Raw genomic sequence first — 14,854 nt, 5'->3', positions numbered from 1 at the left:
GTCCAGCGACATAGCCATTACGCTAACTGCTGGTTCCCCATGGTTCAAGTCTTGAAAAACATGCCAGGTGCATATGTGTGCATGCCCAAAATTTCAAGAGGAGAATAAAGAAGGGATTATGGCATGGCCATCCCCTCTGGGGGTTAATTTTTCACTTTCCCTCTCTCTCTCTGTCTCTTATCTGTCTCTAGCAAACGCACACACCCTATGGCAAAAATCTAATATATATATATAAATATATGTGTGTGTGTATATGCACATCGACATAATTTTTAAATGTAGGAGGGGCCAGTTGCTGGCATAATGATTGGGATGACTGGATCCCACATGGCCGACTATAGGAGAAAATGAAATCAGTGATGGAGCAGGTGACTCGATGGTTAAGGGCTCTGGATTCCCACATAGCCGACCGCAGTTATAGTCCCAGACCTTGTGGCTTGCGTTCTCACTTCTCCCCCCCCCCCTTGCTCTCTCACTATGTCCCTCTCTGCTCAAATTAAAATAAATAAATAATTTTTAAAAAGTTAAATAAAATAATTCTTTTTTTTAAAAAAACTGTTTTAAGGGACCAGCAGATGGCGTAATGGTTACATCACTGGACTCCCACGTAGTTAACCGCAGTTCAAATCCAAGATCAGTGGCTTAAAACTCAAGCTGGATGTGTGTGCGTTCATGCCCAAGATCCTAGGAGGAAAATAGAGGAGAACGGATTACAGCATGGCCATACCCCCGGACGGTGATTTCTCACTTTCTGTCTCTCTGTCTCTCAGGCGAGCACACATGCCCTCTAGTAAAAAACATCTGTAAAGTGAGTAAAATTAAGTGTTTTAAAAGAAATGACAGATTGGGGACCAGCAGGAGGCGTGGCGGTTAAGGCGCTGGACACTCCCACATGGCCAACCACAGTTTGAGTCCCGAACCTGGTGGCTTGCTTTCTCATTTTCTCTCTCTCTCTCTCTCTCTTGTTCTTTCTCTGTCTCTCTCTGGTCAAATTAAATGAATGAGTGAATAAATAAAGTTAGATAATTCTTTTTTTTAAAAAAAGAAATGACAGATTAATGGTAGCAAAAAGTAAAATACTTAGGTGTAACAATAAGTGCACAAAAAAATCTACATAAGGAAAAATATAAAACTTTTGGAAGACACAAAATTAAATGTAAACAAGTAGAAATGCATCTGAAGAGGAAGGGTCAACAGCCTAAAATGGCAATTCTTAAAATCACTTGTAAATGTAAAGTTATCCCAATAAAAGTAACACAAGATTTGTTTGTTTGTTTTCCTGGCTCTAGATAAGTCAATTAAAAAGTTTATTGTGAAAAACAAGTGCAGATATGAGCACCTATCACACTGACAACTGATTCAGATGTCTTTCTCCTGGGCTTGCCCTTGAGGGGTTATCGTTCTTGGCATCCCTAACATCACTGACATACAGTGAAACTCCAGAGTAACTGACATCCCGGAGCCGCACGCAGAACCACTCAGCATTTAGGAACTGCAGGTCTTGCAATCTATGTTATTTCTATCTCTGGCTTGTACTAGATAAGCTACCCCTTTTTGATATTGTGCTATCACTATTATTTCAAGCAATTTCTCTGACACTAAGTGGTTTTGTTTTAATTTGTTTTAACCTTGATCCCTTGGTGTCTCATTCACACAAATGTGTAATCTTCTCAACTGGCTGTCATAGGTGGGTTCTGCTTTTTTTTTTGAGAGAGATTTTTGCTATAGGGCACGTGCGCTCGCCAGACAGACAGAGAGAGACAGAGAGACGGAAAGCGAGAAATCACCCCCCAGGGGGGATGGTCACGCCGCAATCCCTTCTCCTCCATTCTCCTCTCGGGATCCTGGGCATGCACGCACACATGCCTGGCGTGAGTTTTAAGCCACCGGGTCCAGGACATGAACCGCAGTCGACTACGTGGGAGTCCAGCGACATAGCCATTACGCTAACTGCTGGTTCCCCAGGTGGGTTCTGCTTTTTACTGCAACAGCAACTGCCTAACTAATCAGGTCCTACTCTTTTTTTTTTTTTAAAGAATTATTTAATTTTATTTACTCATTCATTCATTCATTCATTTTAATTTGACCAGAGAGAGAGAAAGTGAGAAAGCAAGCCACTTGGTCCAGGACTTGAACCATGGTAGGCCATGTGGGAGTGTCCAGCGCCTTAACTGCCATGCCACCTAATGGCACCAGCAGATCCTACTCTTACGTCATCGTGATATGTGCTATAATCTGACAAAGACTAAAATAACCATCACCAAAGCTGTTTCATACAGTCAAAGATGTAGACATGAACATTAATGGCTTAAAATAGTGAAAATTGAGTCACCCTGTGGCCTCGTGGTTAAGGGAGCCGGGTCCCAGATGGTTTACCTCACTGTTTAGATCTCAGCCCTGCAGATTGAAAAACACTCTGGGCATGTGTATCTGTGTACCCCAAATCCCAACAGGCTGGAGAAAAGATTATAATGTGACACCATGCCTCACTGTGGGGATACTTTCTCCCTCTTCCTCTTTCACTCTCTGCTTCTCTCTCTCTGACAAGTGCACATGCCCTCTGGAAAATAAACTTGAAAAACAAAAATAGGGCCAGCAAGAGGCATCGTGATTGAAGTGCTGGATCCCAAATGGCTGACCCCAAGCTTCGAGTCCTGGACCCAGTGGCTTGAGAGACATCCTGAGCACATGTGCATGCATGCCCAAAATCCAAAGAAGAGGGAGAGAGAGAGGAGAGGGGATTGTGGCATAACCATCCCCTTGGGTGGTACTTTCCCACTTCCTCCCTCTCTTTCTCTCTCTCTCTCTCTCTCCCTGCCTCTCTCCGGTGAGTGCATGTGCCCTGTGGCAAAATTTACGAAATAGTAAGCAATAATAGTGAAAACTACAATTAAAGGCTGTAATTTCACAGTGAATATTCAAGGTATTTCAGTCCATGAGAAAGTATGAACATACTCTACCTAAAGAAATGCATCTCTTTGATGATCTAAAGCTAAGTTACAGCATTAAATATTTTATCTCTTTTCCTAGACTCAGCAACATTTCAGAAAAGATTTAGATGAGTTATTTCCTTTTCTTTTTTTCTTTAAGATTTTTTGCCATAGGGCATGTGCTCTTGGTTGAGAGACAGAGAGAGAGACAAGAGATGAGAGATGGTGAGAGGGAAAGTGAGAAATCACCCACCAGGGTGGATAGCCACACTGGATTCCTTCACACACACACACACACACACACACACACACACACACACACACACACGTGCCTGGCATGATTTTCAAGCCACCAGGTCCAGGACTGAAACTGGTTGGGTATGTGCGAGTCCAGTGCCTTAACCACCATACCTACTGTCCCCCCAAGTTATTTTCTTTTTAAAGGAAGCTTGAATTTTCACTCTATGTTTCTTTTGCAAACATCCCCCTATAGAAAGCAGAAGAAATCTGTCATCGACCACTGAAATAAGGAAGGACCTTCCAGATCCTTTTTCAAAATAACGATGATGTTTTCTCGACACAATTATTTGCAGATTAAAATTCATGAATCCAGATTTTACTGAGCTAATTTCTCCAATATCTTGAGACTTTGGATTTCTTTTCCAGAAATAGCACATAGATATTACAGTCCTGGAACACTTTTACATGTGCATTACTTTCCCCTCAAGGGACCTTAACTGGGAAACCTTAAGAGCATTTTATACACGTTTGTAACATAGAGGTCAACTGACTAACCCAGTCCAAGGTCCTCTCCAAGTTTTGGCAAACTTCTAGAAGGATTAGGTCCTCATGGTCCCAGTTTCTGCTTCCATAATAATAGTTTTGATTATAGTTTTGGGTTTTTTTTTTTCACCCACACTAGACAAACTCTCCCTGTATGTACAGCTTTGATCCAAACATGGTGTTTGCTGAGATTTTTGTAGAATGCATTCATAAATGGTGTGAATGTGTAGCAGATTTAACTAAAGGTTTCAGAAATTTTATTGAAAAGTATTTGTAGCAAAACAGAAATGACTGTATACTCCAGATATGTTGCTTGACCAATTTTTCCCCATCGTGTCTAGACCCTCTTTGCCCTGCTGAGGCCCTGCCTCCTGCTTCCAGGCCTGCTCTTCCCAAGGCAGAACACGACAATAGTTCAGCATCTCATTCTACCTTGGCTTCATCTGACCCTCCTCTCAGTGACTCACCTTCTTCTGTGTCCCTCTCCTCCTCACTCCCACACTGACTTAAATATTTTTCTTAACATAAATGATTTCATTCTCAGAAGAATTTTCATACCAATTTGTAGATTAACCTCTTCTTACCTTGGTGGGTTTTGGATCAGGTTCTCTTTTCCATTTTGCTTTTTCATTTCTCTCCCCTCTCCTCCAGTTTCTTTCCCCTCCTTTTCTCCCTCCTCCTGTACAAACATACCTTGTAGCTCTGTTCTCAGTCCCTTTTCCTCCAAAGGCAGTAAGAGGACTAGACTCCCTGCCATCTGTGACGCGTGTGCATAGGAGCTGCTGGTGATGATCAGAATCCCAGGGTTTTGTCAGACTGGAAATGACTGGGGACTTTCTTCCTGCCTGCACCCCAAACACTCTCCCTTCATCTGTACCTGCAGCCTGGCCATTTGCAATTTGTTTCACACACTAATCTTTAAATTCCTGGATAAAGATAAGAAGAAGTGAAATACAGAATTAACTAGGCAAACTTCTCAAAAGACCAGAAAAGATCAAACGCATCCACGTTCTTACAGGCAGCTGTGCAGTAAGAACACCCTGAATGCTACTCCCTTTTTAGGAAGTCGGTCTGCCTTATTTGTTTCTGTCTTCTTTTTTTTTTTTTTTTTTGAGTATACCTTTGAACAAAGCTATCTGTCCAGTTTTTCCTTATATTAATGTTCAGAAACTCTGTTTCTACTAAACATGAGGAGTAACTTATTTCTTCTCTTCTGTAGCTGTTCTACTGCTAAAATCTTCATAATCTTTATGATTGGACTCCTTAGCCTGATTTCCTTATCACCTTTCTGGACTGGACAGCCTGCTCCCACATGCTTGCGTCCTTCTGCACGGAGCTGCTCCTGCTAGCTTCTTAGGCTGTGCTCCCCCGGCAACATGTGCAGCTACTGTTCCAAATTCCAGTAGGTTTTTCTACTTGGTGCTCATTTCGGAGCGCTTAACAGCTTTTGGAAACTAGATCAGTATCTTTGAGCTCCTGGATTCGAGTAGGCACCTTTCAAAAACTAGATCTTCATGAACGCTGAAAGAGAAACATGAAATCAGAAGACCGAGAGGAAGCTTTAGACATAACCTGTGTATTATCCTCCTAGCCTGGACTGTTCTCTCTGCGGACATACTGCAAAAGCTTGGTGAAATGAGAATGTGTGGAATGGAGGGAGAACTGAGGCTGGAAGCAGAGCAGGTTTAAATGCCTTCTGTTGCCCAGCTATGTGAACTTGTGCCCATCATTGAAGTTTTCTGAGCCTTGGTCGTCTTCTGTAGAGTGGGGAGCACGTGACCTACCTCCCAGCATGCAAACCCAAGCCAATCGGGTGCTTTGTCCAAAATATAAAAAGGCACCAGTGTGGACATAGCCCCAGATGCACACAGCTGAATGATGGAAGCACAAGCTAGATTTCTGCCCTCACTTGCCCTGAGTGTGCACCCTGGTGCAGCGCACAGCCTGAATCCTGTACTGTAGTCAAGCTCCTGAGTTCTACCATCTTCTACCATTAGGAAGGAGCACACCTGGGAGAGGAGCTGGGCAGAGGAAAATACCAAGCAAAAAGTACCTGCCTTTTTACCTTCTTACTCAGCCTTCCTTAACTCTGATTATTCTTTATTTTCACACCATTAATGATATTATACTAATGCATTAGCACAAGGGTGTTGCTCTAGGAAGTGTGCTCAAAGACGCACATTCCTTTTCCCTGCTGGCCTCTGGCCCTCTCCCTCTTTCTACTTCACAGATTTTTGGAACTTTGAATAAGACAATGATGGATGGGAAAGCCTCTGGACCATGATCCTAAAGACTGGATTTCTTAGGTGTTTCATTTTATAGTCTTCTAAGACACTCTGGCATTCATCTAGGCTTTTTCCTACTCTTTTCTATTTCAGAGGTTTCCAAAGCAACCCCAAGAAATATGCAAGATGATCCATCGAGGAGTGTGATAAAAAGCTTAGTAAAATTCCCATTCTATTAAACCTATTTATATTAATCTGTACTTAAAGTCCAGGATATGAATTGAAAGAAAATGGAAAACAATAAAGGCGGAAATTTTATCCACATTTCCTCCTGCCAATTCTTTTACTTTTTATATGCAAATAATATAACCTCAGGGACTATCCAATTCAAGATGGAGTCTACTCTTGGGATGTACCTCCCAGACCACTGACTGATTTTTCCAGGCTCCAGTGAGAAAGGTGCAAATGTTCAAAAGCACATGAATGTTCTCTAAATATTTATTTTGCTGTGAATTTGTTCCATGTCCTGACGGATCACTATTTTATATCATAACTTAGACACAACGAACAAAGCTGATATTTCATTTCTCCAACATGTGGGCTGAGAATAGAATCTTGGTGCTGGAATTGAACATTGTATTCTCCAGGCAGAGGAAATGGACATTTATTGGATAGTATTGCTGCTTCCTTCGCACTAATAATATTATGAAGGCTCTTTGAGTAATATAATTTGAAAATATTATTTCTGTTTCAGGTCATGCAAGACAAGATCATCTGCCTTCCGAAAAGAGTGCAGCCTGCTCAGAACCACTCTTCCATTTCCAATATCTCTCAAACCATTGCCAGTACCACTCCACTGCCCCCACCTAAACCATCCCCTACTAACCCCGCCACTGTGGAAATGAAAGGACTGAAAACAGATCTGGACCTTCAGCAGTACAGCTTTATAAACCAGATGTGCTATGAGCGAGCCCTCCACTGGTATGCCAAGTATTTCCCTTACCTTGTCCTCATCCATACCCTGGTCTTCATGCTCTGCAGTAACTTTTGGTTCAAATTCCCTGGCTCCAGCTCCAAGATAGAACACTTCATCTCTATCCTGGGGAAGTGTTTCGACTCTCCCTGGACCACAAGAGCTTTATCTGAAGTGTCTGGGGAGGACTCGGAAGAAAAGGACAACAGGAAGAACAACATGAACAGGTCCAACACCATCCAGTCTGGTCCAGAAGGCAGTCTGGTCAACTCTCAATCGTTAAAATCAATTCCTGAAAAGTTTGTGGTTGATAAATCCACTGCAGGGGCTCTGGATAAAAAGGAAGGCGAGCAAGCGAAGGCCTTGTTTGAGAAAGTGAAGAAGTTCAGGCTACACGTGGAAGAAGGAGATATACTTTATGCCATGTACGTTCGCCAGACTGTACTTAAGGTTATCAAATTCCTAATCATCATTGCTTATAATAGCGCTCTGGTTTCCAAGGTCCAGTTTACAGTGGACTGTAATGTTGACATTCAGGACATGACTGGATATAAAAACTTTTCTTGCAATCATACCATGGCACACTTGTTCTCAAAGCTCTCCTTCTGCTACCTGTGCTTTGTAAGTATCTATGGCTTGACGTGCCTTTATACCTTGTACTGGCTGTTCTACCGTTCTCTAAGGGAGTACTCTTTTGAATATGTCCGGCAGGAGACTGGAATTGATGATATCCCAGACGTGAAGAATGACTTTGCTTTTATGCTTCATATGATAGATCAATATGACCCTCTCTATTCCAAGAGATTTGCAGTCTTCCTGTCTGAGGTCAGCGAAAACAAATTAAAGCAGCTGAACTTAAACAATGAGTGGACTCCCGATAAACTGAGGCAAAAGCTACAGACGAATGCCCATAATCGGCTGGAATTGCCACTTATCATGCTGTCTGGCCTTCCAGACACGGTTTTTGAAATCACAGAGTTGCAGTCTCTAAAACTGGAAATCATTAAGAACGTGATGATCCCAGCTACCATCGCGCAGCTCGACAACCTCCAAGAGCTCTCTCTACACCAGTGCTCTGTCAAAATCCACAGCGCGGCGCTCTCCTTCCTGAAGGAAAACCTCAAGGTCTTGAGCGTCAAGTTTGATGACATGAGAGAGCTGCCCCCCTGGATGTATGGCCTCCGGAATCTGGAAGAGCTCTACTTGGTCGGCTCTCTAAGTCATGATATTTCCAAAAATGTCACCCTTGAGTCTCTGCGGGATCTCAAAAGCCTTAAAATTCTCTCTATCAAAAGCAACGTGTCTAAAATCCCTCAGGCAGTGGTCGATGTTTCCAGCCACCTCCAGAAGATGTGCATACATAACGACGGCACCAAGCTGGTGATGCTCAACAACCTGAAGAAGATGACCAACCTGACGGAGCTGGAGCTGGTGCACTGTGACCTGGAGCGCATCCCCCATGCGGTGTTCAGCCTGCTCAGCCTCCAGGAGCTGGACTTGAAGGAGAATAACCTGAAGTCGATAGAAGAAATCGTTAGCTTTCAACACTTGAGAAAGCTGACAGTGCTAAAACTGTGGCATAACAGTATCACCTATATCCCAGAGCACATAAAGAAACTCACCAGCCTGGAACGTCTGTCCTTCAGTCACAATAAAATCGAGGTGCTGCCTTCCCACCTCTTCCTATGCAACAAAATCCGATACTTGGACTTATCCTACAACGACATTCGATTCATCCCACCTGAAATCGGAGTTCTACAAAGTTTACAATATTTTTCCATCACTTGTAACAAAGTAGAAAGCCTTCCAGATGAACTCTACTTCTGCAAGAAACTTAAAACTCTGAAGATTGGGAAAAACAGCCTCTCAGTGCTTTCACCGAAAATTGGAAATTTACTCTTTCTTTCCTATTTAGACGTTAAAGGCAATCACTTTGAAATCCTTCCTCCTGAACTGGGTGACTGCCGGGCTCTGAAACGAGCTGGGCTAGTCGTGGAAGACGCTCTGTTTGAAACTCTGCCTTCTGACATCCGGGAGCAAATGAAAGCAGAATAACTTATTTTTCATTGAAGTTTGACTGAAACACGCTTCTACCAAATACAGTATAAATACTTAGGTAGTCTTGATGCCTTTCCTATTTTATTTTTATTTTTTTTCACACACAAAAAAATGTACACAAAATTAAGTAAGGAGTATGTATTTTTAATAAAAATTTAATTGTATTTTTTCAATATTAGATTTTAAAGTTTCATTTGTCTTGGAACCTAGTGTATCTAATGTTGTTTTATACCGACAGAAGCAGATGGCTCCATCTGATTTTTGTTTGTTTGGGTTTTTTATGTTTGTTTGGTTTGGTTTATTCTTATGAAAGGGAGAGAATCATAAGTTGCATGCTTTTTGGCATTTTTAAATGGATGAAGAGAGTCTACCAAGGTGAGTTTTAGCTTGTTTACACCTAAATGGGGTCTTGTTTTTGTTTTCATTGTGTATGTACCAGGAATCTGAGTTAATACCAGCTGCCTTCTCCATTGGCCAACTCCTTCATTCTACAGAAAGCTCTCTGGTGTATAAATTCACGTAAGTGCATTGTCACAGAATATTATCTTTCAATTTTCCCTTGCCTCCAACAGAACCCTAAATTATGTATTTACATATACCCAACAATTATAGTTATCTTGAGGCAAGGATTTCGTAAGTGGTGAAGAAAATAATTTTTAGTAGGTGGCATACTTAAGTTGGTCATTTATGATTTCACTTATGTGCACTTTTACCAACATTTTAAAATATTATTTGAAAAGTAAATACACAGCGTGCTTCCTCCACCTTTAATCTTAATACTGCTGTGTAGTACTGGTGGACAACCTTAGGAAAACTAGATTTATTTTTTAATATTCTAATAGGTAATTAAATTTAAAAATCACAGAATAAGAAGCCTGCTTTTGAGTAATTTGATCATCTTTGATATCTTGATATGCAGATGCAACAGGCGGAAAAAACTTCACTACTAAAGTACTCTGTTAAACAGGTAGTGCACCGCAGTCAGGCCGTCCCCTTCCTCCAGCAGTGGGCAGTGGGAAGCTCGGATTCTGCCTGTTGCACACAGAGCAATCCACCTACATACGATATATACATGTTAACCAACTTCCCACAAGCCTGCTCTTGCTGTGAATGCTAGCCATGCAAGCATGGGAACACTGCTGCTCTGAGGCCTAAAATATATATCTTATCTACATTGGCTCTGTTACTTTTTCAAAAGTATGCATAAATTGCTGAGTGGCTGACACTTAACAATAATTTTTGATGGTCAGCAGAACACTTACTTACTTTTTTTTTTTCTTTTTGAGAGGTTTTTGCTATAGGGTGCATGTACTCGCCAGAAAGACAGAGACAGACAGAGAGACAGAAAGCGAGAAATCACCCCCCAGGAGGGATGGCCACACCACAATCCCTTCTCCTCCATTCTCCTCTCGGGATCTTGGGCACACACGCACACATACCCAAAGTGAGTTTAGGCCACCTGGTCAGGGACTCGAACTGTGGTCGACTACATGAGAGTCCAGTAACATGGCCATTATACCAACTACTGGTCTCCTTATTTTTATACTTCAAATCCAGCATAGTATGGGGCCCCGGGCAGAATATTTCACTGACTATTAAGCTGTGTAAATTAAATCCAGTACTACTGATCATGGGAACTCCGTTTTACGTAACAAATTCACACTGACCATTTTCTGAGTCCTAGACTGAACTAAGAGAGGTTTATGATTTCATGATGAAAGAAAGTAGGTAGATGATTTGGAGTTTCGAAATGCTGTTTTTGTAAAAATTACTCCTTGATCCTGATTACTTTGTCCAGTGCTACTCTTGAGTCATGTACAGAAGGCCACTACGGGAACTACAGCTGATACGTGTACCTTCGAGGTGTTTTGGATTTTAAGATACATTGTGGGGTGAAAGATGAGGGAAACAGATGATTTTCATTTGTTTAATATCTCATCACATAGACTAAAGTACTCCATGGTTTCTGCTCAGTGTTCATGTTTTAGAATGGGGATGTCGTATAGCTGATTTATTCAGTCCTGGAATTGAAATAAGAATATGTCTGAAATAGTGACCTGGTTCTATCTTGTATAATAGAATATTCAACCTCAGAATTTGACTGGGATCTTGAGTATGATGATACTCTGAATTTAGAAACATAGCCCTGTTTTAAGGGAACAACTTGGTTGGTAGATTATCCAAGGTTAAGCACGACAATAATACTCTGCTGAAAGGTAAGCTTAGGAAACTGCTGGTAAAACCCTGGGTGCACCATTTTTCTGGATAAAAATGTAGTTATTTTCTATATTACCCTTAAAAAGGGATGTATTCAGGTTAAAAATGGTATTTTATGCTGAAGTCTGTATGTGGTAAAACTAATAATCTCATATTGGTTCAGCACAACAATAATACTGAACCAATACTGACAATAGCTGAACCATTCCTAAATAGTTCACTTTCATCACTTGTAACAATTTGATCCATAGTCCAAAAGAATATGTTTTTTTTTTCCTTAATGATTTTACAGGCTGATCCCCAACCTAAATAATATTCAATAAATTAGTATAGTTCTGTGTCTTTAGGTTTTTCACTAACAAGGAAAATTTGTAGGTATTTCTATTCGATTTTATACAAATTTAAAGTTTCAAATTTAATTTTGAGTCTAAATTTTCTGACTCTGGCCCTTTTTAATATTGCAAGTTCTTGTTCACAGTAAGTAAAAAGCATTCAATTACTATTTAGCCTTTAAATGGGAAACTCAGGTAAATGAACTGGTGACTTTTCTAAAGTTCTTTAACTGATCAACTCAGTGTATAAGTATTCACCTAATCATGTTCTGCATTTTACAAGTGCTCTTGCTAAAAACAACTAGCTCTATTTCTCCAACCTCGTTAGGATTCATGAGAAGCTGCTTGTATCAATATAAAAGCACGGTATGCCTCTTAACTCCTACAGCTGCTCAAAGCTCATGAGGGTGAGCTTTTTGTTAATGGTTAAGCACAGAACAAACAACTGTTTGGTGATGATCTGGTAGAAATGGAGCATATAAGTATATCCCCGTGGAACCCACCTATGAAGACCACTCAGAAAGCTATTGCATCTTCTGCTTACGTGGGGTTTTGTTTCATTTTGTCTTAAACTCAGCGTCTTTAATATAGAGGGCTTTGATGCGGTGAAATCTGTTATTTACACCTGCATATTTTTCTTATTCTTCATGCCCTTTCCTTGCCACTGAATTTCCCAGATATTTTAATGAATTCTAACAATTTACATGGTATTTTGTGCAACTGGCACTGCTTTTTCAAGAAGTCTCAGAAACTTTGCCCATTATGAGTTTCTGGTTCATTCCAAGGTGGCATTCAAGCTATGGTTGTGGAGGGGGTCTTAAACAACCTGGAACCTTCCTTGGGTAACTTGGTATAAGGGAAGTCCAGGTTCTCACACTACCCTCTTTTAGGATTTCTGATATTAAGAAAGAGAAAACAAAATATTTAATGTTATCTCTTGTTAACATTTCCCCCAAAGGGTTTTTGCTATTTACTTTCTAGTATAAAAAAAGTCTGTTCATTGAATAGGTTTTTTTTTTACTGTCTGATATCATACCAACTACCTGATCAATAACAATATCTTTATCAGTAAACATTCATGATCTATCACTATAAAAACTGTCAGCAGTACTTAATAATGAACAGATAAATTTCAATATAATTTCCATTTGCTTTTAGAATCTAAATTAAGATTCAATTAACATTCTCCTATGAATCCTGGATGTGATACTACTATTCACACTTCACATTTCTAGAAGATCTCAATAACTCAGGATGGGGTTCCACGCTAACCTCAAGTTAGCAAAACAGCGGCATTATTAACAAGGATAATAGAAGTCTGTAAGATTGTCTCATCTTTTGTTGTCTATTTTTAAATGCTATATGAAAACTTGGATAGTCTTGAGAAGACCATGATTTTTTGGATTTAGGCCTCAGCGACATGTTTCTGATACACTTTCAAGCTAGCCTTCCAAACTAGGTATCCACTCTTAATTCTATCTTCCTGGTCATTCACCAACAAAGGTAGCATCCTTGAGTTCACTGTGGGGAGACAGAACAGGGTCTCTCCCTTCCCCAGAAGACCTTGAAAAAAGGCATACAACTTCGGACAACTGAATTTCTTGGTTGTGTCAAATAAGAAATTCCTGTGCATGGTTTTTAACGTAGTAAAAATGTACTTCTTTCTTCTGAGTATCTTTCCCTCTCCCACATAATTCTGCCTCTTTAAGGAATAGTTTTATTGGGATTGAAACTCCATGCTTTATGTGTTCATTCAGTTTTCCTTTTGCCACTTGTTTACTCTCACTGTCTGTATGTGTTCAACTTGTGTCAAATGCTGGCAAAACCTCTACAATTGTCACGAAAATGCTTGAAAATTGATTTGTCATAGTGCAAATTCATGATACGATGTCTTAATGTTATTTGGCTCTGTAGTACCTAGGAACAGAAAGTAACTTAAATAAAGTCATTTTTGTAACTCATCATTGAGATTTGTCCCTTTTTTCTTATTTTTAGAAATCGTGTTTCTCTTTTGCATTTTTAAATTCCTACTAAGGTGCCCTGTGCTCTGCAGGAAATAGGCTACATGCTTTCTTTCATTTTTGTCTTGAACTATTTTCTGTAATTGTGACTAATTATTTCCTTCCTTAATTCACTGCACAGCATCTACTCAAGGTGCCCCTGGAGTTTCATTTGGGTAATTAGTGTCTTAATATGTAATCTGGAGTGCAATTTCTGTGCATTTGCCAGATCACATTGTACAACGGGTGTCCAGTTCAGCTTTCACTAAATACTCTTGTGGTAATGACTTTGGTTACTTAAAGGAATTAGAATGGTTCTGCACAGCTAGGAGACCTCGCTTAATTAATTACGTTCACTCCAAACTTAGGGGAGTCCTCTAAAAAAATATCTTATGCATAAAATTGTGATTGGTAACTTTCAAAGCTTAAGTTTTTATTATATTATTTTACTAATAGTTGCCTCTTCAGAGAAAGACTATTGAGATGAGGAAGGATGAGGGGGTAGAGTGGGAGCAGGGATGCGAATTTCTGTATCCAAATCTTAGAAGAGATTGTGTGACACCTCACCTCTGGAGAAATTTCAGAGACAAGGACTGGAAAATACAATAAATTAAAGACACTTAGAGATTTGGGTGCAATTTGTACATAAGGAAAAGACTGTCGGGGACCAGCAGTTAGCGTAATGGCTATGTTGCTGGACTCCCATGTAGTCGACCGCAGTTCGAGTCCCGGACCCGGTGGCTTAAACTCACGCCAGGCACGTGTGCGTGCGTGCCCAAGATCCCGAGAGTAGAATGGAGGAGAAGGGATTGCGGCGTGACCATCCCTCTGGGGGGTGATTTCTCGCTTTCTGTGGAAACCACCTGGCCCGAAAGAAAAAAACCTAAAAAAAAAAAAAAAAAAAAAAGGAAAAGACTGCCGGCTGCCACCCTCCACTGAAAATATGTTTATTGTATTAATTGTAGTGGCTTTACATCATATATAGTATATATGTCAAAATGTGTCAGGTTGCACACACTTTAAAATGTACAACTTTTGTGCACCAATTATACCTCAGTCAACTGGTTTGAAAAGAAAAGTAAGTAGGGCAATATTTTTAAAGGTGGCTTGCCAGTTTTGTTTTTTTTTTAAGTGTCAATTCTTATTACTGGTCTCAGGTAGTACACCTTGGGAAAAGAGACACAAAAAGGACAACATGTAAGTTTGCATTTTATATCTCCTCCATAGTTCTAATAAAAAATAAATCACCTTCTCAGAAGTGATTCTGATATGACAAAGAAATAATAACACTTACTCACTTTGAATTGTGAAGTTCTTTGGGATTCCATGATAATTT

The 14,854-nt window shown here is 40.3% G+C and overlaps 1 protein-coding gene across 3 annotated transcripts in view; it reads left to right on the top strand.

Moving 5' to 3' along the window:
- Positions 1-10,032, top strand: part of LRRC8C (leucine rich repeat containing 8 VRAC subunit C) — an 88,816-nt gene extending 78,784 nt beyond the window's left edge. For all 3 annotated transcript variants that reach the window (XM_027770540.1, XM_006140166.3, XM_027770544.1), the window contains exon 3: positions 6,693-10,032. In XM_027770540.1, coding sequence (XP_027626341.1) covers positions 6,693-8,966 — 2,274 coding nt within the window. In that variant the 3' untranslated portion in view covers positions 8,967-10,032. The remainder of the gene's footprint in view (positions 1-6,692) is intronic.
- Positions 10,033-14,854: the final 4,822 nt, after the last annotated feature.

The sequence above is a fragment of the Tupaia chinensis genome, unplaced genomic scaffold, assembly GCF_000334495.1.
Source record: "Tupaia chinensis unplaced genomic scaffold, TupChi_1.0 Scaffold000023_1, whole genome shotgun sequence".
Classification (NCBI taxonomy): domain Eukaryota; kingdom Metazoa; phylum Chordata; class Mammalia; order Scandentia; family Tupaiidae; genus Tupaia; species Tupaia belangeri.
Note: the sequence above shows the minus strand (reverse complement) of the source record. Positions and strands in the feature narration are given on the sequence as shown.